The following is a 25847-nucleotide window of genomic DNA, read 5'->3' on the forward strand; positions in this document are numbered from 1 at the left end:
GATCACTCACCTTCCTTCACGTACCACAGGTTCCGCCAGAGAGCTGCCCTGAATCAAGATGGCCGCCGGTGATCCGGTTTGAAACGCCGCCTTAAGACATCTGGCCTTCATTATACGTATCTATGAGCTTCACAGCAGTCTGATCAGCATTACAGCAGGACGTGGAACACAGGCAGCGGTCTGGTTGCATGTTCAGAAAACTGACAAACTGCTGTGTGTGGATGTGTTGAACCCCATCAGTGATACACAAGTGAAATCTATAGTTAGTACATCAGAACATTCAGTGAGCCAGAATGTGAGCCATCTTCATTTACTCTGAACCAGTAACATCTCTGTTCCTTTTATTGTGACACAATAATTCAACTAGACCTTGTGGTTGCAGATAAACTCGTTATTAAGGGCGTGTGTGTTTCGAGCAGAGGCCTGAAAACTAGCTCAGAGCTGAACAGGTTAAAGACTCATTATTTCAGAAAATATTTGATAAATGAAGCAGAAACGTCAGAAATATCTCGATCAGTGTCGGAAGTCGACGATGAGAATAAACTGTACCCACAAGACGTTCCACCATTTAGAATAGTTTAATCTGCATCACTGTGAAACAACAAAATCCCTGTAAACATTACAAAAAACAGCACCTGTGTCGTCGGAGGAGGAAAGAGTGGACCTGGTCGGACAGGAAGGACGAGGACATGAAGGAGGAGTAAAAGAAAGAGAAGAAAAAACAGGAGGGGGAGGACAAGAAAATTAGAAGAAGAAGAAAAATACAAGAAGAAACAGGAAGTAGAAGAAGAAGAGCATTCAGACATGTGGAACCTTAAATAAGCTGCAGTTTGGGTTGAAGGAGGACCAGGTAACATCTTCAGTCTCATCTTGTTTTTTTTTTTTGTTTTAGAGTTCTTGAAGCACATTTGAAGGTTTTTGTTTTTTGTTCCTCGGTCCTCCACAGTTTCAGATCCACAACCTGCAGCAGCTCAGAGGAACGAGAAGCTGCTTCGACCCTCCGTGAGAAGAACTCTGAAGGTTCCTTCAGGTCGAAGGAACGCCGCAGAGCGAAGCACCTGAAGGTCCATCAGCGTCCAGGTGGAGGAGGACACGCAGGTATTGCTTAAAGCGAGTCAGACTTTGAGCCTTTACGAGCACCAGGATCGAACAAAGTGATTGTTGTCAGGAGGAGGAATGCTCTGGAGTCGGCCTCACTGATTGGACGTCACGACGAGGAGGAAGAAGAAGAGGAAGAGGAGGAAGAAGAGGGGGAGGAGGAAGGACAAGGAAGAAGAAGAAGGAGGAAGAAGAAGATGAGGAGGAAGAAGAAGAGGAAGAGGAGGAAGACTAAGAAGAGGAGGAGGAGGAGGAGGAAGAAGAGGAGGAAAGGAGGAGTAGGAAGAAGAGGAGGAGGAAGAGAAGGAAGATGAGGAGAAAGGAGAAGAGGAGGAGGTGGAGGAGGAAGAAGAAGAGCAGGAGGAAGAGGAGAAGGAGGAAGAGGAGGCAGCGCAGTGAGCCGAGCTTCATCATCGTCATGCGGGAGGTTTTCTAAACACAACAGAGGAGCTCCTGGAGGCGACAGCGAGGAGGTTCTGCTCTGTTCAGGACTGAAGGCACAGCAGAGGTTCAACAAACACCAGAGCCGTCGCCGAGCCAAAGTTTCCCCTCAAACCCTCGCAGCCGCTTTCCTCCGATCATCAGCCGAGCAGCAGGGCGGCGCTTCGGCCTCCAGCCAAGGAGGAGAAAGACGTGGCTCCAGTCAACCAGCCGATGACACCGACACACCGAGTCTAACCTGATTTAAACTGGTTACGATGAAGCCGTGGCTTTACAGCTGCAGGTCTAAAGACAACAAAAAAAATCCTCAAAATAGGTTCATTTAACGTTTGGCAGCTCCTTGATTTTAAGTTTTAATTTGGCTAAAAAATGTCAGAAAATAGTAAAAAAAAAAATAAAATAAACCATCAATCGTGTCTAGATTTGTCCATAAATATTCAGTTTTCTGTCATGAAAGCAGGAAAAAACAGAAAATATTTAACTTTAGGAAGCTGGAATTTAATATATATATATGATCTATTCACAAGGGAACCGGCTGTGGAGCTGCAACGATCCACTGATTTTCTCAGTTGTTAGAAAACACTAAAAAAAAAAAAGATTATGTTTTGTTCAGTTTACCGTCACAGAGGACAAACGACGGCAGAAAACCTTTAGAACTTAGACTTTTTTCTTTTAGTTCATTGTTAATTAAGCAGTTTTCTGGAAAAACGATGGAAACAAAGCAGAAAACGTTGAACTTTAAGCAGCTGGAATCAGAGAATTTAGACTTCTATTCGACTCAGATGACTTTACTTATCAGCTAAGGGGCGATTCAGAGACGAACGCCTAAATTCAAAGACCGATGAATGAGTTCAGCTCGGTTCTGGGGTCGGACGTGAATTCTGACAAATCAAAAATCTTTTAAAGTTTCCTCACAAATTCGACAAAAACTACAAACTGCGGCTCCGACAGTCGATTTTAAAAAATGAAGCTGCTTCTGAGGGATTCTGGGAAAACTTTGGCCCAGCGACGGCAGAGAGGGCGAATCATGAGGGGAGCATGAAGGGAAGCCTTCGTCTGTCCAGAGGATCCCAGAGTTTGTGCTGGTGGTTTGTTTTAGTTTGTGTTTGTTCACGTTTTAGCACCTGAAGCAGAGGCACGAAGCAGCCACCACGGCGGCAACAGCAGCAGCAGCAGCAGCAGCAGCCGGGCGGGAAGGTGGCTGGTGATTCGTTTTCTGGTTTTCTCAGGATTAAATGACAAAGAAGTGAGTGAACGTCTGCAGCTCTGACGGAAGAAAGAGAGACTTTGAGCCAAAAACGAGGAGCCCAAAGGCATCGGCTTCACATAGACAGCGTGGAAGGTTTCAGGTTCTAACGACGCATGTTCACATGAAGCGTCTAGAAGATGTCATTTCACTGCAAATAGCTGCAAGTTTGAGCAAAAACGAGGCTGAAAATCAGTTTTCTGGAGCCAAAATGTGAAAATGTTCCCGTTCTAACGAGATACTTTCACATTAAAAACACACAAACTGACCAGGTTTGAACAAAACCCTGTTCATCTCGTTTAAACGTGACTCTTTTCACATTACAACACCAGAGCTTACAGTTATAAGGTGGAAAATTTAAAGCTCAGGTTCAACTTCATGGTGAATTTGATGAGGATTCTCAAAGACTTTCAACACGACAGACGTTGTTTTGATAAATCTTGAAAAATAATCTCGTTTTAACATGAACCTGATGCGTCTTTTTTCTTTTCAGAGCCGAAAGTGAACATCTAGAAGATGAAAAAACTGAAATTTCACTAAAAACAGCTGCAATCTTGAGCAAAAACGAGGCTGAAAATCAGTTTTCTGGAGCCAAAATGTGAACATTTTCACATTAAAAACACAAACTTCTCCTGCTTTAACAAAACCCTGCTCATCTCGTTTCAGAACCGTAAATAAACGTCCGTCTTCTTACAGTTCGGACACAAAAGCAGAAGTTAGACTGAAGGTAAAGGCGACTGCGTTTGTTTGTTTCTGTGAAAACCAGGCGTTTGATTTTCTGTCAAACTAAACCAGAAGTTTTCTGATATTTCATCAATCAAACATTTGGTGTGTTTTCTGTTCTCTGTCAGTGAATCCCAGCGTGATGCGTTCAGGTGTCTTGGTTTGTGTCGTGAAGCAAAGTTTAAACTCCCGATATTGAGCTTTTTTTTTCATTTGTCCCAAACTGCAGCCGGATTTGTCCAAGATTTTGACCCATAATTCGATACGAGTCACGATTGTAGTGTGAGAAAGGTCTTTTTATCTTTTACAATTTATTTTAAACAATTTTAGCTGAAAAAACGCAAAACAGAAAAGAAAGACGAAGCGTTTGAGCGGTTCAAAGCAGCTGCTGGTTAATTTCACAGCTGACTGATAAAAGGTGTTTTGTTTTCATCGTTGTTGGACGTCAGAGCTGCGAAATGCCGCCGATTAGTTCTTTGGTTTAAAAAACAAACAAACAACAAAAAAAAAGGTCAAATGTTTTGTCCACAAACCAAAAATATTCAGTTTTCTGGGATAAAAATGAAAAGAAACCAGAAAATATTCACATTTAAGAAGCCAGAATCCGAGAATTCAGACTTTTTTTCCTTTAAAACTGATGAATCGGATCCAAAAAAGCCAAAAGACGTGATATTCAGAAAGTCTACGTACATATGAAATAATCCAAAAACCGCCGTCTCCTCCCTACATCAGAGCCGCAGATGATCGTTTTCAGTTGTTAATTAGTCGTCTGGTCTTTAAAATATAAGAAAAATGTCAAACGTTTTGTCCACAATGTTGAGCTTTTTGGGGATAAAAACTAAAAAGAAACCAGAAAATATGAATGAAATGACTAAAACGGCTGCTGGTGAATGAAGCCGCTGACGTGATGACTAACAGCAGCACACGGTTCTGGACGTATTTATAAGATTTACATGAACGAAGCATTTGAGTAAAACCCAGAAGATGCACTTTTCTTTTGTGTGTTTAATCCAGATTAAATCCAGATCAAGGCGCTGGAAGCTGGAGGCTGTTGCTGCCGCCGCCGTGGCGCCGCTGCCTCGTGGACGCCCTCGTGTCGTACAGACAGACAGTGATGTGGCACTCTGAGGAGGGTGTGTCGGGTTCAGATCACACTGTAGAAAACACACAACGCGACGACCGAGCGGCAGCGGAGGAGGAGCGCAAACGGTCCGTCTGAGAGCAGCTGGTGGAGGATTGTTGGTCCCTGAAGCTTCGAAGTGAGACGCCGGTTTTACGACAGACGGGTTTGACTCCTCTCGCTGCAGAACACTTCACGTGGAGAGACTTTAAAAAAAAAAAAAAAACAACAACAACAAAACACACACAGAAGTCAGTTTGTAGGTGATCTGCACCTTCAGCACAAGGGAAGGTTTATGAATCCCGACAGAGGAGAAAGAAAAATTAAAAAACAGATATGAAAGGTATCAAAAAAAGGCGACAAAAAACTCAAATATTCCCAGTTTTCCTGAAGCTTTCTAGCGTTTTCGACAAGTCGTCTGGATTTCCTGAAGTGAGGGTGTGTTTGTGTGTAAGGCCTTTGTGTCGTCGGTCAGCAGGAGGTAGAAGTCCGGATCAGGCGATCTCCATCTCCCGCTCGATCCCCACGTACTTCAGAGCGTCAGCCTGGCTGTACCTGGAACACAAGCGCCGGCGAGGTTCAGTTTGTTTCTGAGCCGACATGGTTGGAACTACATGAGCAGCCTCCCAGGAACAAACTAGCCGCCAGCACCCCGCGTTCAGCAGCAAAGACACTCGAAGCAAACACTAGGAGGCAAAACAGCGACGAAAAGATGCAAAAATTGCCACAAAAGGACCAGAAAGACACAAAACGACCCAAATAGATGCCAACTGAACGCAAGCAGAGCTGACTAGACGTAGGACGGCTGCAAAAAGATGCAGAATCATCACAAATAGAAGCAAAACAAGAAAAAAAGACGACGCAAAATGCACAAAAAATAGATGCAAAGTGACCCCAGAGACGCACAAAATGACCACTTCCTGCCTTTTCAATTGCCCCCCTGGGGACAAATGAAGTTTTTTTGAATCACAAAGAGATTAAAACTTCTTAAAAGAAACACAAAACAACCACAACCTGACCCAAATTTACAAAAAAAGAAAGAAAGACCCAAAATGACCACAAATAGATGCTAATTCAGTGCAAACAGATAGTGCAGTGCAAACAGATAAAATACACAAAAGGAACACTATTACATTAAAACCGGCTAAAACTAAACCAATGCAACCACAAAGACACGCAAAACTGTTCTAAACAAATAGCAAGAGCCACAAAAAAGAGAAGAACGAGGAACAAATGGATCAAAGAGACGCAACACGAACACAACAGACGCTAATTTACCAAATAAAACCACCTCTGATGGATGCAAAACGGCTGCAAAAGACACAAAACGACCACAAACAGACACAAACCAAGAAAAACGATGCAAAACAAACACAACGAGATGCTAACTCAGTGCCAACAGAAACAAAACCAGCTCTAAGACACACAAAAGGACCACTACTTGATGCAAAACGACAACAAATGGACTCAAATGAGAAAAAAGAGACGCAAAATTAACACTAGATGCTAATTCAGTGCCAACAAAAATGAAAACCACCTCTTCAGACCACTACTGGATGCAAAATGGCTGCAAAGAGACACACAAAACACCCACAAATGGACACAAACCAAGAACAGACCCAAATGCAGAGCAACAACGGATCCCTCTGGTCCGTCTGCGTTTCCGTCCCACTGACCTGTAGTCGAAGAAGAGCTCCTCTCCGGTCTGGATGGCTCTCTTGGCGAAGATCCCTATCCTGTGGTCGCCGTTCACCATCATCACTGCAGACAAAACGCTGGTCAGTGGGCCGCCTGCAGAACCAGAGCCGCCGAGGCGTCTGCACGCTGGCCTCTTACCTTTTGCATAGCAGTTGGGGTTGACGGAGTGGTTGGCGAAGCGGATCTTGTTGCCCTTCCTCGTGGCGTCCACCACAAAGTCTGCAAAGCAAATGCCGTTAAACGTTGAAACCGAAAACAAGCGCGGGCGTGGAGGCGGCGGAGTTTCAAGGTTTTTACCGTTGTTGAGGTTGAAGAGGAAGCTGCACATGTACTTGTCGTAGACCTTCCCTCTGCGGTCGGCTTCGTCCTGCGAGATGATCTGCAAGCAGCACAACAGCTTTGACTCGTCTGGGCCCGACTCGTGGACCCACTGTGTCCAGAACACGAGAGTTTCTGATTTCATTTGCTTTGCACCCAACTTTCATCACAAGTCTGAGAAACAGCAGCTTGGAGTCGGTGCAGAGCGTCACAAGTCTGTTCTGGACAATTAGTAGACAACGATTAAATTAACCGGCAGCTAAGTTGGTCAAACAATACTTTAAAAAAAAAAAAAGATTTTTAAGACAATTTTAGTAAAAATATATGCAAAAGGGCCAAAAAAGCGACACAAAACGACCACAAAGGCACAAACATGACTCAAAACAAACACAAAGAGACACAAAACAGTGACAAAGACGCACAAAAAACAGGAGAAAGATGTGAAAATGGACCACAGAGAGACAGAAGCAAGTAAAAAGACACACAATGAACACAATCTGATGCTAACAGACGTAAAACCACTGCTACATGCAAAACGGCTGCAAAGAGACACAAGACGACCACAAACAGACCCGAACAAAGATGCAAAATGAACACAAACTGATGCAAAATGACGAGAAACAGACGAAAACCGACACACACGGACAGAAGAAGGTAAAAAGAGTCGCACAATAAACACAACTGGATGCCAATTCAATGCAAACAGTGACCTCAGACGCACAAAACGACCACAAACCAGAACCAGATCCAGAACAAAGGGACGTAAAACAAACAAAAACATCCTAAACACTGCTCATTAAGTCAAACACTGTCGAGGTATCGGGTCGTCAACAGTCATCCTCGTTAATTAACTCATGAGTGATGCCTCTGGTCCTGTTGTGGGTCTCCGTCGTGACCGTTGTCGCGCTGCGCTCTCACCTCTCCACAGTACTCGGAGATGAACTCGTTCTTCTGGACCGGCTCTTTGATGAAGATGCCCCAGCCGGCCACATCGGACGGCGCCAGCAGCAGGTGCTGAGAGGAAACACGATCAAAAGAATATATGTTGTTTTGTTAAATTACAGTAAAAATCACAGGAAAAATATTAATTCACAAGTTGATTGTAATAAAAAAAACGTTAAAAATCGATTTTGCTAGGCGTGTAAATGTTACAGCACTTTGTACTGGATTTAAATTAAACGCTATTGTTGTTTCATAGATAGTTTTACTAGGAGGAAATGGCATTTAGGCCTGAGAAATGATCAATAATTCCATATTATATCCACTAAAATCACAGGGAGAAGCACCGATTTACATGTTGGCTGTAAATAAAAATGTAAAAAAATGAATCTAGTCGAACGGTATTTTTGTCTGACATTAGCACCGTAACAATTACATGATTTTTTATTGCACTAAAAATAGCAAAAAATATAAATATTTGACAGATATTTGAAGGAAAAAGTGTGAATATTTAGGAAAACTGTAAATAATTTCCCTCATTTTTTTTCACTGTAAAAAACAAAAAACAAAACTGTAAATAAAGTTCAGGTAAAAAAAATCCGTAATTGTAAAAATTGGTCATTTGTTCCTTATTCACTTTTAAAATTAGCCAAAATTTTTTTAAAATTATTTTTTTTTTTTTTACAAATTTTACAGATATTTGCCGTTATTCGGGAAGTAAAAGTACAACTATTTAGACCTCAAAAAAATTTCTCCCGAGTAATATTTTATACTGTATTTAAATTTAAAAAAAATAATTTTACAGATATTTGCTGTTATTTGGGGGGAAGTACGTATGTCAAGGCCTAAAAAAAAAAAGTACATTTGTTTTGTTAAATTACAGTAAATATCAAGTAAAATCACAGGAAAATTATTAAATTATAAAAAATAAAAAAAAGAACAGAATTTGTTCTTTTTTTTTTAACTTTGGGACTGTAAAAAATTAAAGAATTTTTTTGCTGTATTTAAATTGTCAATAAAATCTCATTGTACAGATATTTGCTGTTATTTGGGCTAAAGTCTGTATGTTTAGGCCTAAAAATGTGCATTTGATTTGTTAAATTGAAGGAAAAAGAATTAATTTACATGTTGGCTGTAAATAACTAAATAAATACAAAACTAGAAATGGTAATTAGTTCTGTCATGACTCTACAGTATTGTTGTTTGTGTTTACTGTATTTAAATCATGAGGAGTGTCGGTCAGGAGCGGCGCCACGTGGCTCCGGTCCGTTACCTTCTTGGCTCCTCTCTGGATGGAGCAGTTCTTGCAGGACACGTTCTTGCTGTCCCAGTGGTCCGCAGCGCCGCAGGTCAGGCAGAGGTCCGGGTCGCACTCACGGACCGCCAGGTAGCAGGGACACTGTTTGGTGTTGCACTGGGCTTTGCACCGGCAACCTGGAAAACGGTTCTGACCTGCAGACGCACACGAGAGCGGGTCGGCCGTTAGTGAAGCTGCGGTTCCGTCTGGGAAGCTTCGGTCCAAACGACGACATCATCGGCTGCGTCATCACGTGTCTGCAACGTTTCTCAGTGGCTTGTTTGGCACCAGTTTTATTTTCATGTGAAATATTAAAATTCTAGGTGCAATATCTAAACTTAATGCATCATATTTAAGAATAATGTAAAATATTTTCATTTCAGAATAATGTGCAAGATTTAAATTTAGTAATATTTTGATTTTAATTAAACATATTTCAATTTAATTTGATGTATTTCTGAAAACTGTTTAGCAAAATGTGCAATATATTTTATTTTCAGTTAATATATATAATATGTGCAATATTTCAACTTTGTAATATTTCAGTTTTAATTGCAAATATTTCAATTTACTGTAAAATTATTTATCTTTAAAAAAATAAATTATCTTTTGGTATAATGTGCAGCATTTAAATTTTAATTAAGAATATTTCAATTAAATTTGGAATATTTCTTTTTTTATCACAAATATTTTACATTAAAGTAAAATATTTACCTTTAAAAAAGTTAATTACGTTTTAGTATAACGTGCAATATTTTATTTTCATGTAAAATATTTCGATTAAATGTGCAATATTTAAATTTCAGCATAATCTGCAATATTTAAATTATTTTAGTAATATTTCAATTTTAATTAAAAATATTTAAATTTAATTGGACATATTTTATATTGCAAATGTGCTAATGTAATATGAAATGTTCCAGTTTCATGTTGAATTTCAGTAAAAGATGCAATATTTAAATTTAGTAATATTTCAATTTTAATTCTAAATATTTAAATTTAATTTGGCACATTTGCTTTTTATTGCAAATATTTTTAATTTAATGTAAAATATTCCAATTTCATGTGTTAAATATTTTATTGCCAGTTAAAATATTTCACTTTCTTGTGCAATATTTTAATTTCTAATATTTAAATTTAGCCAGTGATATTTCAATTGTAATTAAAAACATATTCTCATTTGTTGTGACCTTTTTCTTTTTATTCCAAATATTTTAATTTAATGCAAAACATTCCAATTTAATGTGACATTTCGGTAAAATGTGCAATATTTTAATATCAGGTGTAATGTTTGAATTTTTTGTGCAATATTTAAAGTCCTATTTGCAAGATTTCCGTTAATGTGCAGTGTTTCACTTTCGAATGCACTAATTGAATTTGTCTCAGTTTCAGTCGTGAATTTAAGGTGCAGAGTTTTATCTCCAACATTTAACGTTCATGTGCAGCATTAATTCTCTGCTTCTGTTTATTCTCAGCACGACATCCTGCTGGTATCTCACTGCTGTCGGCATTTATTCCCACGTTTTGTACATTTTCTGGGGAATATCTGACACCAAGAATTTCCTATTTGATCTCCATTAGCTGCCATTAATCCACATGCCATTAAATGAGTAAACAGAGACCTTCACTGCATGATTTGACTTTTCTGTATTTTAAAGAGCTCGATGATGTAAAGTCAGCGTTCTTACACTCGGAGCTGCACTGGCAGAACTTCTCGCAGAAGTTCTGCGCCGTGACGCAGGGACACGAGGAGTCGCACGGCTGCCGCGGGTGGTCACATGGCTGGTAGTTGTAGACGTGATTGGATGAGCCATCTGCGGGAGGAAGTAAAGAGCAAAAAATAGTTTTTACTGTATTTAAATCAGTAAAATAATAATCATTTTATATTATTAGATATAATTACTGTTATGTGAAAGCAGAATTATATATATTAAGGCCTGAAAATGGTTTCAAAACATGGTTAATTGTTAAATTACACAAATTATCTCATAAAAACAGAAAAAAAAGTATTAATTTACATTTGAGTAATATGCAAAAGTAAAAAGTTTGCCGTTTTATTGTATTTAAATCAGCTAAAAATATGCTTTCTGACGGCTACTTGCTGTTTATTTTAACCGTTTGTGAACATTGCTGTGTTTTGTGTATTTTTTCTGGCACTCTCGCTTTTAGGTCGTCAGTTTATTGTTGAATCCATCGGACCAGAACTAACACACACATTTGTTTTGCATTTTTAAACAACAGAACTTTTCCACATTTATCCTTCAGCATTGATTGGCTGCTACTGGTGACATGTGACCAATCAGGGAGCACTGTGGGCGGGACATAATTTAAATATCACAGTTTTACAGACATCTGCCTCTTTTTCACTGTTTGTTTGTTTTCAGTTCCAAATTTTTAAATCAAACAATCTGGACCGAACCTCCAGAACAAGAACCTGAAACAGATTCCGGTTCAGTCAGGAGGCGGATCAACGTGAATCTCTACAGTGTAAGAAGCACCAGTGGGTTCTTCTCTAGACTCGGACCGCAGTCAGCCCAGTTCTGGTGCGTTTCTGGTGGATTTCGGACCTTTCTTTAGCTGGATCTTCCTGCAGTGAGTGGCCCACAGCCTGTGTTTCCTCTTCTTCTTTCTGGGCGGCGTGTCCTCGTCCTCAGCCGGCGCCCGAGCGATGATGCTCGACTCCTTCACCCTGAACTCGTAAACCTGTGGTGAAGAGAACACATCAGGCCAACCGTCATCTACAGGCCGGACCGACGGAGGTCCACACGTCCAGGCTTTCTTTGTGTAAGTTGACAAAAACGAGAAGCCCACTCAGAGATACCAGGAACCAGATTTTCAACTTTCTGCTCTGCTTCAGACTCTGTGTTCGATCACATTAAAGTTGGCGTTTAACATCAAGTGCAGCTGCTTCAGTCGACAGGTTTTAATGCAGAACAATGAGGAACACAAACATTTATGAGGGTAAAAAGTTCTGCTGCTGCTAATGGTGCCAGACAGGAATGATCTGTGAAAACATGGTCCACTTTTAAAAGAAGAAAAACAGAAGCAATTTAATGTTGTGTGCCTCATCTTTGTCTGCTATGACACTGAAATGTTGAACAATGGCGTAAAAACATTCAGGTTTAAATAAAGTAAGAGTCCAGACAAGCTGGATACGTCCCAGTCTGTCCTCTTTGTTTTTCATTTCAGTGAGTTTTAAATAAATGTGTTTCTTTGGGTCAGTGTTGTCGGTGATTTTAACAAATAGCTTAAAAAAAAAACGGAGTAAACCAGAACTACAACCCTCAAAACGTAAACCGACGCCATCGTCGTCTCCTTCTGGTCCCCGACTAGAAGCCTCACCTGTCTGCAGGTCTTGGTGCCGATGAGTCTTGCGATGGCGCAGTAGTTGTCGTAGTACGTCCCGATGAGAACCCTGAAGAGAGAAGCTTCGGCGCCGCTCCAGTCCACCGCCTCGGCCTCGCCGGTCAGCTTCATCTTCACCGGAGTCTGACACCGAGAGTTGCCCTCTGTGCACACATCGGACCATCACGGTTTCGTTATCGTTACTCCGCTTGACGCGGCGTTAAACAGAAGTTTGGTGGATTTGTACCTGAGCTGCTGGTCGTCTCGTCCTTCTTGTCCTCGTCGTCCTTGTCGTTGTCCCGCTCGTCCTCTTTGCTGCCCTCGCGGTCGCTGTCTGTGTCTTTGGTTTCCGAGGAAACGGTGGGGGTGCTGGGCCGGCTGCTGCTGTTGGGCAGTCGCCCGCGGCGACGGCCCACCGTGCGTTTGGAGGGCGTCTTAGCGCGCTCGGCAACCACGCCGGCGGGATACTCCCTCACCATCCCGTCCTGGGCAAACACAGCAGTGATGTCAACACACGTCAGTCGCATCAGATCACAGTTTGAACACTGAACACAACAAAACAGACACGGACAAACATTTCACTGTGGAGCAGCTTCAGCTCAAAGCTCAGCGTCATGAAGGTTTTATACGTTTAAAAACTACAACCTTCACCAAATACAAAGATCTATGCAATCGTAGTAATTTTAACTTATAGAAGAATCTGTGAATTATAGACAAAACCTGTAAAATATAAACTCTACCAGGACAATAGCAGGATGCTCTGCTTCTACTAAAGAAACTATCTGCAAAACATAATAAAATCTGTAAAATACAAATAAAATCTGTAAAATATCAGCATTTCCAATTTAAGGAAAACTCTGTGAAATCAGTATTTTTTGTACTCATGGAATAATCTGAGCAACATCATCATTTTTTAATGTAGAAATATGTGTAATTTAATTATTTTCCAATATCTGAATTCCTACCTTTAAAGAATCTTGTATAATTTTCTTGTTTATTTCCATTTTCTACGAATGTTTTGCTCTTTGTTGCTGTAACACTGTGGGATCGATAAATCCTGATCTCATCCTGACGGGATTTTGTTTAACATCAAACAGTAGAAGCCAAGAAGTTAACAAGCATCACTGCAGCGATATCAAGCGACTCCTCCAGGAGCTCGACTCACCTGCACCAGGTACATGTAGCAGTCGATGCCGCAGGGTTTACTGTCCACCAGGTTCTCCAGGTTCTTGCGCTTATAGGTGTTTGGAGTTGCATGGAAAGCTAAAGGACGGAAAACAAAAATGCTAGAGGTGAGACTGAAATTATTTGACGCTGTTGACTTATTTACCGAGAGCTGGCACCGAACCGACTGGCATCGGATCAAATAAGGACCAAAAGTGGCATAGCTTGTGTTTGCATTTTCAGGTCAAGCTCTCCTACTTGTGTTCATCTTTATATTCTGCACTGTTGGACTTGAACAGGAGCAAATGCAACACGACCAGTGACGTGTTTCTGATTCTGATTTCTGCAGGATTTGGATTCTAACGTGCTTCAGCCATATTTACAGGAAATGTTTTTGTTTTAACACGTCTAATTATCCTTTATCAAACATTAAAACAGGCAAAAAATGCTCGTTATGCAAAATTATTACACAGAAATATAAACAACCTCTAAACACTGCATGTTTGTGTCATTTTAGTGAATTTATAAAACTCAGAAAAATAGTCTCGTGAAGCATAAAGAGACCTGATTGAAGATAACCGTCATCGCCAACATGCAAATGCTATTTATTTAAAAAACAAAACAAAACACCAAACCTACCATCAAGCATGGAGGTGGCAGTATCATGCTCTGGGGAACTGGAGCTGTACACAAAGTAAATGGAATAACGAAGAAGGAGGATTACCTCCACGTTCTTCAGGAAAACCTAAAACCATCAGCAGAAGGTTGGTCTTGGACACAGTCGGGTGTTTTAACAGGACAGGATAAAAACCACTACTCTACACGCCTGTCGTTCGTCGCTTGTGGAAGCGAAACGTCGCCTCAAATGAGAATTAAGTCACATCTGAGTTCACAACCTGGAAACGTCAGACTTAAGTGCCTCCAGTCGGCTCATTTGAGTGGATTTTGACTGTCTGTGTGCACTAACGGTGGAGGAAGCAGTCGTATTTGAAGCAGCGCCTGCAGAACAGAGTGTGGAAGGAGTGCAGACTCTGCTCGCGCTGCACCGAGCGAGCGTTCGGGCCGTCGATGTTCGGCGTGCACTCGGGCGGCAGCGCACCGGGAAGCTGCTGCTCCGTCAACTCCTTGTACCTGAAACACAAAAACGAAACAGAAGCTGCCTCAAGTCACGGGTTTAGAGACAAAACTCTGGCAGAAACAGACGCATCGGGGCTTCAGCTGACTTCATTCATCTCACTCAGCTGCCTGTAAAAACTCTGCGTTAATGCTTTTCATTGAGTGCGCTAATTACTCAAGCAGACACGTTTAACATAAAGAGGAAACATCTGGCAGGAGTGTGCTGTGATCTTCTCCTTCTTCTTCACATTTCTAATTTTTCAAATGAGCCTTCCAGCATCAAGCCCTCCTTGTATCTCGACCTCTTGACAATCCGTCGTAAAGGAAGGTTTTCCATTTAGTGTCGGATTATCGAGTCACGACTGTATTTCTGTGGAGCCTAACAGTGTGCAAACCTTTCTTCTGTTTTTGTTTTTTGGCATTTTGTGATCCTACAAATTAATTCCACTGCTGTCGCATCAACACACTCGCACACAAACAATCCCACTAACTTCTCTTTGAGCTCCTCGGTGGAGCCCTTGTCGGGGAACATGGAGGAGATGGCTTCGAAAATCTTGTCGGACGGAAACTTCTTGCTGGCGTCGTTGTTGCTTCGGCCTGGAGACGACACACACACGGACACATGCTTTCCATCAGTGCACAACACCCTACTTTCTCGTGTCACTAAAGCCTGTGGGGGGAAAAAGACTCAAAGCATCAAAATGTTGCTCAGTCGTGAAGGAAATGATCGCATGCTTACCTCTTCGTAAAAGTTTCATGTGTGCGATTTATTTTCACGCTGCCCCAAATCCGTAAACATCAGTGTGTGGTGACGGATTTCACAGATAACAGAACTAATCTTACATCAGCAGTAATGTTGGGGTGTTTTTTCTAGTCTAAAAGCAAAAAGAAGACCTGCTCGAGGACGTCGTTTGAGCAAATGTGCTCTAACCGCACTTCAACATTACCGTAATGTCTGGACTATAAGCGGCTACTTTTTTCACACGCTTTGAACAACGATGCGGCTAATTTATGGATTTTTTACAAATTTGCCTCAAGACGGAAGCAACGTTAAGGAAGTGTGTGTCGAAGGAATTCTGAGGCTGTTCAACTCTGACACTGAAGACTTTAGTGGTTTTAGTGCGCAGGAGGAAGATGAAGATAGCGATCAATGACTTTTGCTGGTAGGCTGCTGTAGTTTTTATTTTCTTAACCAGCCGTGTTACAGGCGCTGCTCGGAACAAAAGCATTTACGGTACGTATTTAAAAGTTTAAATCTTTGTGTGTAAATATCTCATGTTCCAACGTGGACACCTGCAGCTAATAGACAACAACTAAATCCACTCAAAATCTCAGTTTTTTAAAAAGGAAATTTAAATTAACATCTGAGCGGCAAACAGCGACTTAATATTCAAGGTTTTAGCTGAAGGTGTGTGTCACAGTCTCTAGTCGGTTTATCTGTGCGAGTTGATGTTCAGCACGTTTAAGCACTTTGTTCTGAACTAAAATCAAACACGCTCACAACATCAAACCAAGTCGACCGATGAGTAGCGCCGATATTCTGCATCGAACGCACGCATCGCTTTTGACGTCCGATTTTGGATCAAATAAATAAACGTACTACTCTGTGATCCCGGTCAGCGTCGCACCCACAGCGCCACCCGATCAGTCAACGCTAAAGATGAACGTAGAAAAGTTCTCTTCTAAATCAGACATGTAGACAGAAATAATCAAACGGCAGTCCAAATTATTCTAGATTCTGACCAAGACTTGTGTCCTCTGAAGCAGGGCTTTAAGCTCTCATTTATGAATACCATGTCCCCCCCACCTCCTGAACTCTTTGTCTGTCAGGGCTTGTAAACGCTGGACAGACTTCCTGCTGGGGTTGGACAATGTTCTACCTTATATCCGGTTAATCAAACCTGTGAGCACGTATGAAACCTAAATCTGTCTAATTGTTTTTTAGACGAAAGTTTTATTTATTGTGGTGTTAACTTTTGTTCGTGCACCTTTTAAGATTGTGTTATGACTAATATGAAACAAAGCATGTATTATTTTACTACTAACGAGGCCTACGGATGATTTTAAGCTAAATCTGACATATTTACACAAAGTCACTGCGCTGTATGTGTTCATTAATATGCACTGTCCTCTTCCAAATAAATGAAACGCTAGCATCTAACTGCTGGCATTTAGCCCGAAGCACCACCAGCTGCAGCTTGTTTTTCATTCATTCAAAAGAAAATGAACGTGTTAATGCAAAGAGATGAATCTGTGGGATTAACGCATTAAGTTTTAAGGCATTAATGCACAAACAGCAAAGTTATTACTCATGAGATGTTAAAAATTCACGAACACAAACTTATGGGGGGTCGTGGCTCAACAAGTTTGAGAACCGCTGCCCTACACGACTGAGCAACAAGAACGAAGCCGCCACAACGTCACCGTCGCTGTTGACCAGCCCGTCCTTGCGGCTGTCCTCCGGATGGTCCTTGCCGTCACACATGTCCATCTTGTCCACCTTGAAGTCCTGCTCTTCCTCCTCCTCGTCATCCTCGTTGTCGCTGTACTGTGCCAGAGCGCTGACCAGCTCCACGAAGATCTCGTCGTTGATGAAGCCGCACTCTGCAAAACACGACGACGTATGAGAGCAAGGGAGGGCGGAAAAAAAAAGGGAGCGAATGGTGAGCAGCTTGGAACTAAACCTGAGCGTAAAATTGTGAGATTTCTACACGTCTCTCTTAAACATTTGCGAAAAAATCAAATAAACTGTCAGCAGATTCTGTTAAAACTAAAAAATACTGAGAAGCCACGAGTGATTCGGGGACGATGAACTCGTAACGTTGTATGTGTTGATTCAAATAATTTAAAAAAATCTTTATTTTAGTATAAAATAACCAGGTTCACATGACTTAGCCTGCTGTTGGTTTAGAATTCAATTAGTCTAATAAGGCTGCAGGTAAACAAAGTCTGTAAAAAATAAAAATAAAAACTCTGCAGCCTGAGAAGTCACTACTGACAAAACTCACATGGCTAAAATTTGGGGATTTTGGGGCTGAACTGCAAAAATGCTGCACATGTGGGTCCCAGTTTTTCTTCATTTTTGTGAAATAAATACTCCCGTAACAATCCCATTTATTTCAGTACAAAAGAACCAGGTTGTCTTAACCTGCTGCGAATACCAGCTTTATTTAGTCTAACATGGCGGCAGGTAAACGCTCGGCCCAACAGACAAAAGTTCTGGGACTTGTCGGCTGAACTGCAGGTAGTGCTCACAGCTTTCCCCCCCTCCCAGTATCAGTAACTGTTGTAGTCAATGTAAAATGTAAAATGTAGTCAATGGGGATTCCAGGTTTTCTCCATTTTGTAACAATGAATAAACTGGTTTAGTTTTTTCTTTTCGTTCTAGCACAAAATAACCAAACTGGCTCTTCAGGTTGATTTAAAATGAATGTAGGTTGTTAGGGTCAAACTGTCAAACATTTACTTTAGGGGCTCATTTTGTGCTATTTTCAGCCTAGGAACAGGATTTACAGATGCAACAAAAATCTATTTGGTTCTTATAGAGAATATCGGTACATCCAGTGACTCTCACCTCGGTCTCCGTGGACTTTGCCGTCGTAGTTCTTGATGAGCTCTTCTATGAAAGTACCGTCCTGGTCCAGGATCTCGTCTCCCATGTAGGGAATGTTGTGAAGCACCGTCTCATCCTCCACCTGAAGCAAAACATACAGAGTGAAACCAACCCGACTTACCGCGCGACGAGCCAGCTCGCGCCATCGTTTCGCTTCTACAACAAAACTAAATGAACCCTGTAAAGATCAGTTTTGGCCGCTAGCCGCTCAAACAAACCATGAAGTTCTGCTGCAGCGGCGACCACGAGTACATGACGGGGACCGAGGCCACGGCGTTCAGAGTCTTCAGGGGGATGACCTGCCTGGGGAACTCGGAGAAGCCGCTGTCCACGGTGCACTGCAGCGGAGGAAAAAGCCCAGTCAGAGCAGCTCCTCCACCGTTTCCCAACGTACCGAAACACAGCGCGAATGTTCTCACCTCTCGGGTTCCTCTCAAGGAGCTGACAGACGTCATGATGTGGACGGGCTGGATTCGCCTGGTCTTCCACTCCTGGTTCAAAATGTCAGTTCGCTCCATGATTTTCTGACGGTTGGTGTTGAACATGCTCTACAAACCAAGAGCGGGAAAAACTTTTCAAGAAGCTTTTCATGTGCAACATAATTCACTTTTCTATCCTGGACATATTTCAGTAAGGTCTCGTGTTTATATCTTACAGCTTCTCTACTTTTAAAAGCAAACATGTGGCAAAATAATTTCTTTCTTTCTGAGACAAGTTTTTATCTCATCTTTAAAGCTAAAAAAAAAAATCTCAAACTGTTTTAATATAAACCGGACGTCAACTCGACTTCTTCGCCCATCTGAAGGTGTGAGTGTGGACCAACCTTGACCTCGTCGGCCCGTCTGAAGCGCTTCAGCTGCCGGAGCCTCATGTACTCGGACTTCACCCTCCTCTTCCAGCAGGCGGGACCCTTCTCCGAGCGCTTCCCTGTCAGCACCATGACGAACCTGCAGCCAAACACAAAGACGACGGAGGTGAAACTGAAGCTCTTCAAAACAAACAAACGCTACAAACCGCGGCCGGCGTCTCGTGTATTGACGAGTTTTTTTTTTGTTGTTGTTGTTGTTTTGTGTAACTTTGCAGTCCGGACATAAACCTCGAGAACATTTCTACCACCCACTTCTGCGCCATTTCACAAAAAGGAAAAGTTTAGTTTGATATAATGTCAGACAGTGAGAAAAAAAGGTTTTCTGTCTTTTTATACGGTGGATGTGAATTTCTGGTTTCAGCTGTAGTTCTGATGTAAGCATGGAGGTTATGTGTTGCCGCAACATTAGAAAAACGTTAAAATACTTTGACAAAAGACGTTTTTGTACTCGCTCGTGGAGGTCAGCGGGCAGCTTAAATCACTTTTTTGAATTTAAAATATGAAGTTTTGCCGTTTGCTTCACACGACCAACATCAGCTACAACTTACCCGGTTCAAAAACAATTCCTGAAGATTTCTCACCGCTCGTCTCTTTTAGACACCGAAGCGTTGCTGCTTTCTTCTCCTTTAGGTATTTAGTAGTGGCTGGCCGTGTGACGCAGCCTGGTTTATTCACTCCAAAGCAGATGAACTAAGTGCATTGTTTTTTTCCTTTTCTTTTTTGGCTTCAAATTCGCTTGACAGTTACACAACACAGCTATATTTTGGAAACCACAGGTATGATGCAGAACCTCCAGCGCACAAACACTCTTCTCCATAGAACTCTGCTTAAAGCTCATTATATTTATTCACTTCTCCATTTGATCACATATTTACATATATTAGTCAATTTAATGCATAAACTACTTAATTGTTTCCTTTCTTATTCTGTTTTTATAAATGTTGGACTTCCTTTTTGCCCTTCACCTGTCGATACTTTCATGGGAGATGTATTATTTAATCTGCTTATCTATTTTATTCCATTCTATCTCTTATCTTTCCTTCACAGCAGGTCGTGATTCAAACATCTTGAACCACTGTGGCTTGAAAAACGCCCAGAACCTTTATTGAAAACCACCTCTATTATCACGGTTCAGACGCAGGTGACATGATTTCCTGACTCCTGCTGCCAGAGCTGCACTTGACTGAGCGATTCTGAACAGGAAACCCATGCGTTTGCGTCTTTTCTTCCTCGTGTACATTTCAGCATTCGTGCGTTAGAGCTCCAACTCAGATCTCAAACTTCAGATTAGAAACATCAGGCGGCTGTCGTGGAGACGTGCAGCGCCGCATTTTGGCCAAATGCGCACATAAAAGTGGACAGTCGCTCTAAAAGGCTTTGGCCAGCAAGATCTGATAATGAGGTGCATCCAGGAGCTGGTTTAGGAAATACTCCCATCGATAACTAAATGCCATGAATGGAAAATTAGGAAAATAGCTAAATATGTCTGTTTCAGGGCTGATATTGACCCCAACTATCAGCAAACCTCAAGACGTACATGAGTTTAATGGTGTTAGCAGCTCATGATGGCTGTGATATTTGGATTTGCATATATTAGAGATTTATCTTACAAGTTCATGTCTTTCTTAATATTTAAATTTGTTTTTATTAATTGATTGTACAAGTTTTATTCTGCCTTGATTAGACCACGGCGGAGGCGTCGCAGTTGAGAATAAAGCAAAACTTTACTGATATATTTTTGTTATTTTATGTTCTACACATTTAATTAACAGGATCTGTTTGAGCATTGATTCGGGCCGCAACTAGTGTTTATTTTCACTGACTGTTCTCTTATCCCATCAGCTGTTTGGTCGATGAGAATGTCAGAAAAAAAAGAAAAAAAAGACAATCACTGTTTCCTCAAGCTCACGATAACGGCCTTAAATGTCTTGTTTTGTCCGAAACCCAAAAATATTTAGTTTATCATCACAGAGGAGGAAAGAAAACCTTCACATTTAAGAGGCTGGAATCACAGAAAAAAGCTATTTTTTCATTAAAAGAATTACTCAAAGCAATTATCAAAATAGTTGCCAATTGATTTAGTTGACAACTAATAGATTCAACAGTTGCAACTCTGCTGGTGATAAACCGACTGGACTGGAGTGGTCTAGACAAAGAGGCGGCTGCATCAGCGGCAAAAGTATTATAAATATGTTTCACTGGGTTTAATAATCAGTCAACTCCCAGCGGAAACCCTCTGACAGCATAACACAACTCAACAGCATCACATATCTTTAAAATGGCTGAAATGTGAACTAACACCTCTTTAATATGGTTTCCTGGCTCATGTGTCAACTATGCTGTTCTTATAAGTTTTAGAATTAGACAGGTGGTTAAATATTGCTGGTCTTTTTTTACCTGAGAGAGAGACAGAGAGCAAAGGCTGAACTACGAAGCAAGTTTGACACGTCCAGGCTTTCTTTGTGTAAGCCGGCTCCACAAAAACCAAAACCCCACCCAGAGACATCAGGGACCAGGAGGTGGTTTTCAGCTTTCTTCGTTAACTCAGACTTTCTGCTTCAGACTCTGAGCGTGTTTACATAAAAGTGGCCGTTTAACACGTCATGTGATTCATCTTCTGCACAAAATGAATCGATCGTGTGCAGCTGCTTCAGTCGACAGGTTTTAATGTGAAACAATGAGGAATATAAAAAAGTATGACGGCAAAAAGTTCTGCTGCTGCAAATGATGCCCGACAGGAATGCTGGTAGAAAACTGTTGACTGTATGTCAATATATTTATTCTCTGCTGATCAATGCCGCTGATTGTTTCTGACTGACTTTAAACTTCTTACATTTAAACCTGATCTTGTATAGAAGTGCATTTAGTTCTGACACTGTCCCACGATGCAGGAAATCACTTTAGTTTTTGGCCAGATTGAAGTGAAATTAAAGTTACTGACTGAATATTCTCTGTAATAAATACCAGCAGAAGAATCTGTTTTCTGTTCTGTGTTCGGTCAGCTGCAGTACCAGCAGAGTAAACGGACCTGACAGCGAATCAGAGCCAAACGTAAAATCATATTTATGTGATTTCTGCATCCCCAGCTGAATACATGCAGGTTTCCATGGCAACGCGATACAACCAGCGCGTGATACTGTAACTACAAGGCTTTATTCGGTGGTTGTAGTAACGTACAGAGCGACATGTTTGCAGATAAAACTTATTCTCTCAGCTGAGAATCTGTATCGCTCACACAGAATCGTCTGGAAACGATCTGGTTAAAGGGAGACGCTTCTTACAGCCGATTTCAATCTGAAACTCTGAACAGAACCTGCTCTGGACCAGGTGAGCGCCACAGCATCAGTTACCATGGAGACCTAGCTCCACAGCATCAGTTACCATGGAGACCTAGCTCCACAGCATCAGTTACCATGGAGATCTAGCAGGTAAAAAGAGAGACACCTTCATGACACTGAAAACTCTGACTTGAGGCTCAACACTCCTGCCGACCCTCTCATCTCTCTTCGTAGTGCAGCCCTCAGAGCTTCTAGTTTTACTCTGCACTTCAGATGTGTCAAAATGCCTGAAATTACCACCATACTATTTTGACGCTGGCATTAATTCAGGTGGGTAATATTCTGTATTTTGATTTGGTGTCTTGTTTCCTTTAGGTGGAGTTTGGTTTTTGTTATCCTCGCTTCTGTCCACCTTGAAGACTTTGACTCCGTAGAGCTGTAAATATACTGCACAGAAATATTCATACTGAAAAAAAACCCTCAACAGTCTGCTTTCTTTGGCTAAGTGGTTTGGGGAAGTTGGGTCACTTTCATGTTGTGATGTGTTGTTATGAAAATATTTCTAAACGTTCCTGGCCTTTTCAATAAAAAACCACAGGAGAAAGCTTGTTACTGCATTATTTTTCAATGCAGTCTCCTTTAACTTCAATGCACTCCATCTACTGATGTTCAAGCTTCGTGAAGAAGGTCACATCTTTAGCCTCCAGATTCTCCTCAACAACATGCATAACTTCTTCATCACTCTGAAAATGGTGACCATACAAGTTGGATTTCAGTTTGGGGAATAGACAGAGGTCAGAAGATGCAGGTTGGGTGAATAAGTTTATCAAGGAACAGTTCAAAGTCACATTTGGCTGCTTCTGCCACCTGTACCTGTGTGGTCAGACGCATCCAGACGTTCTAGAGCCACACTGAAGCTTTCCTCTTCTTTCCTTGACTGCTTCAAACATTTGAGTTTTTGTGGACAGTCATATAAGGCTTTATAGTACCCACTCATGCCCCAAAATGGCAGTTTCAGGGTGAGCCAGAACTTTATAAAGTATCCTTGTAACTCCATTTATTAAATTTCATCCATTTCTTTTAACATCGAAGAAGTATTTGTTTGTCCAATGCACGACTGAGTGTGCAGAATTTTTTGAAAACACAGTGGGAGAATAGACCAGACATGCTTGTGCTGCGTTGTCCTCCTCTTCCTGAGAGGCTTGGTGGCACTGGCAGACATTTTGGGATGCTGTCGGGAATCCAGAGTGTCACTCAGATGCTGGTCTGTCTGGACATGGTAGGAGGTAGGACTGAACGTTTTCAGCTGCTAGAGGGACAAGAAAGCCTCTGGCTACATGAGAACACGAGTCGTCTGGTTGAAACGTCGAGTACTGGTGGCGAATGAGCGAGATAGCCACAACTGTGGGGGTTTCATCCCGGTCATTTAGATTGCCATCGCTGAAACGCAGATGTTCTTGGTCCACAACATATCCCTGCTCAATGAGCCACTTCCTGATGACATCTACACCAGTATAGCGTTCCCCTGGGCAACGCCCATCACAACACCTTGCTATGTAAAGCTGAAAATAAAATGCAGAGGACCTTCGTGTGTCTTTCTAGCCTTTCTGACATTTCAAACCAGCTTCCCTTGGACGATCCCTCACACTTTGAGAGGATTTTCTCTGGTTGTTCGCACCAATGATGTTGCTGATGTATGAGCCAAATGTGATGCTACCGTGCTCTGGTGCTGACAAATGGTCATGTGGCAGATCATCTGTTACATGATGCTGTCTGCAATTTCTTAGATGACAAACAGTGATGGTGAAGACATTCGAGTGCCTGGTGACAGCCCTGACAGACATGCAGCATCCAGCATGCCACAAGTTAGTCGACTTTCTCTTGTCACCTGTGGCACGGTGTCATTGAGATACAGCTGTTTTTTTCTTCTTCTTCTTCTTTTTCTTAAACTCACTGGTCAAAGGAGTGTCTGTGTACTCACCACACTGTCCGATCATTATCCTTTTAAACCACACCTGACTGAAATGTAGTCTGCTCTGCGCTCCAGAATTTGTCACCAGTTGAACAAGTCAAAAGTTTTTCAGCACAGCTGGCTGAAGTTAACCCTTTTCTGGCCACAGCAACAGAAATAGCATTTTAAAATACCATTTGCGCGCTGCAATTGTACTTTTGCTCAGTGCATGTTGATCCTGATGTTAATGTGTTGTGTCAAGACAAATAAAGTTAAATAATCGCATTGCTTGAAAAAAAAAATATCGCTTTTGCAGTTTATATACACAAAAAACAAACTTGCTAAAAAGCACAACATCGTGCTGAAGATGGTTGTAGTTGTGTAACAACACTGATAAGAAGCGTGGCAGCCAGTTTCCAGGGTCAGCTAGCTACAAACAACAACCAGGCTAACGATAGCTTGCCGACGTCGTTGCCAAGTTTGTACCCCCTCAAAATGTGCTTGCCCTCGCACAACTAAACCGGTTCTACGGGGTCCAAAACACGGACAGGGTGGTTGTTTCAGCAGAATTCGTTTCTACTCTGTTACAGAGGTTTACTTCTTAAGAACTTCGCAACAGAAAAGTTTGTCTTTTCACGGGGGAAACCAATTGTGACAGGGATACAACATTTGGCACGACACCCCGGTGAGCTAGCTAACAAAGATTGAGGCTCCCACAAAGCATCAAGAACAAACCCGGGCCATTTGAATCGCAACAAAAAGCGCCATAAACACAAGCAGGGGCTTTGACAGCTTCTCTCACCTGTCTAGGAGGATCCGTCCTCATTCAACGGAGCGATTCGGGATCGATACGGCAAACACCGGCAAAGTCGTCCTTTGTGTTGGGGATTAGCAGCGGCTAGCTGGAACGTTAGCTCGGTGGCTAGTTAGCGGTTAGCTCAGGAGGAGGGAGCCGCTTCACTTTGCGCGACAGCCGGCTTCACGCACGCAGAGTCCGAAAACAGTCAGAAAAGGCTACCGTTCCCACGCTTTAGGCCCGGCTCCGGCACAGAAACACCGTGTTTGTAAACGGAGCGGTTTAATTTCACGTTGTCTATAAACAGTTTCAATATTTCCGCCTCGGCGCGGTTCAAACTGCTCACCGTCTCGCTCTCACCGCCCACCACGGCTGCAGCACATTCAAGAGGCGCCAAACGGTTGGGCCAATCACAGGCGCCGATGTTGGGATTTTCCAGTGTGGTGGTGTCCGATTGGTCAGATTGCGTAGCGGCACTAACCAATGTGAGTGGGGCCCTGCAGCGGGGACATGTGGACAGCTTCCCTTTGTTCTCTCATATGTCAACGGAATAAAACTAAAAAAACAAGCCGTGTGCCTGTTAAATTAGCAACGTTTATGTGCAATTTTTAAATTTCCACCCGTGTTTCTTGGTGCATGTCTGTTGCCACGTTTACACTGATGAGCTAAAACGACTTAAATGTGTTTCCATCAGTATTTCATCCATCATGGCCACTTCACGAGGCCATGTTGTTGCAGTTTTTTTCAACGCTGCGCTGATAAACTTCGCCACCGGGGCTGTAAAGAGTAAAGAGACGCCGCCTGCTGCTCAGGTGAGCGTCTGGTGGCAGCTCGGA

The 25847-nt window shown here is 42.0% G+C and overlaps 1 protein-coding gene across 1 annotated transcript; it reads right to left on the reverse strand.

Moving 5' to 3' along the window:
* Nucleotides 1-4495: 4495 nt before the first annotated feature.
* On the reverse strand, nucleotides 4496-25364 carry ezh2 (enhancer of zeste 2 polycomb repressive complex 2 subunit). Its single transcript, XM_008298612.1, has 19 exons — nucleotides 25018-25364; nucleotides 18942-19065; nucleotides 18538-18666; nucleotides 18337-18456; nucleotides 18080-18200; nucleotides 16930-17109; nucleotides 14997-15102; nucleotides 14357-14520; nucleotides 13391-13488; nucleotides 12473-12710; nucleotides 12223-12389; nucleotides 11448-11583; nucleotides 10569-10694; nucleotides 8857-9035; nucleotides 7563-7658; nucleotides 6624-6705; nucleotides 6465-6545; nucleotides 6305-6389; nucleotides 4496-5183 (listed from the first exon to the last, which is right to left on the reverse strand). Exons 2-19 carry the CDS (start codon nucleotides 19056-19058, stop codon nucleotides 5123-5125), a joined length of 2286 nt encoding a protein of 761 aa, XP_008296834.1. The 5' UTR covers nucleotides 19059-19065; nucleotides 25018-25364; the 3' UTR covers nucleotides 4496-5122.
* Between the last annotated feature and the right edge of the window lie 483 nt (nucleotides 25365-25847).

The sequence above is a fragment of the Stegastes partitus genome, unplaced genomic scaffold (genome assembly GCF_000690725.1).
Source record: "Stegastes partitus isolate 25-593 unplaced genomic scaffold, Stegastes_partitus-1.0.2 Scaffold1332, whole genome shotgun sequence".
Taxonomy (NCBI): Eukaryota; Metazoa; Chordata; class Actinopteri; family Pomacentridae; genus Stegastes; species Stegastes partitus.

Excerpts from the sequence above, each read along its gene's own strand:
- ezh2 (XM_008298612.1), bottom strand. The coding sequence starts at position 19,058 with ATGGTGCTGACAGGGAAGCGCTCGGAGAAGGGTCCCGCCTGCTGGAAG. Across the intron at positions 13,489-14,356 it reads ATACGACTGCTTCCTCCACC|CTTTCCATGCAACTCCAAAC; the intron begins GTTAGTGCACAC and ends TCCGTCCTTTAG. Across the intron at positions 9,036-10,568 it reads CTGCCAGTGCAGCTCCGAGT|GTCAGAACCGTTTTCCAGGT; the intron begins GTAAGAACGCTG and ends GTGCGTCTGCAG.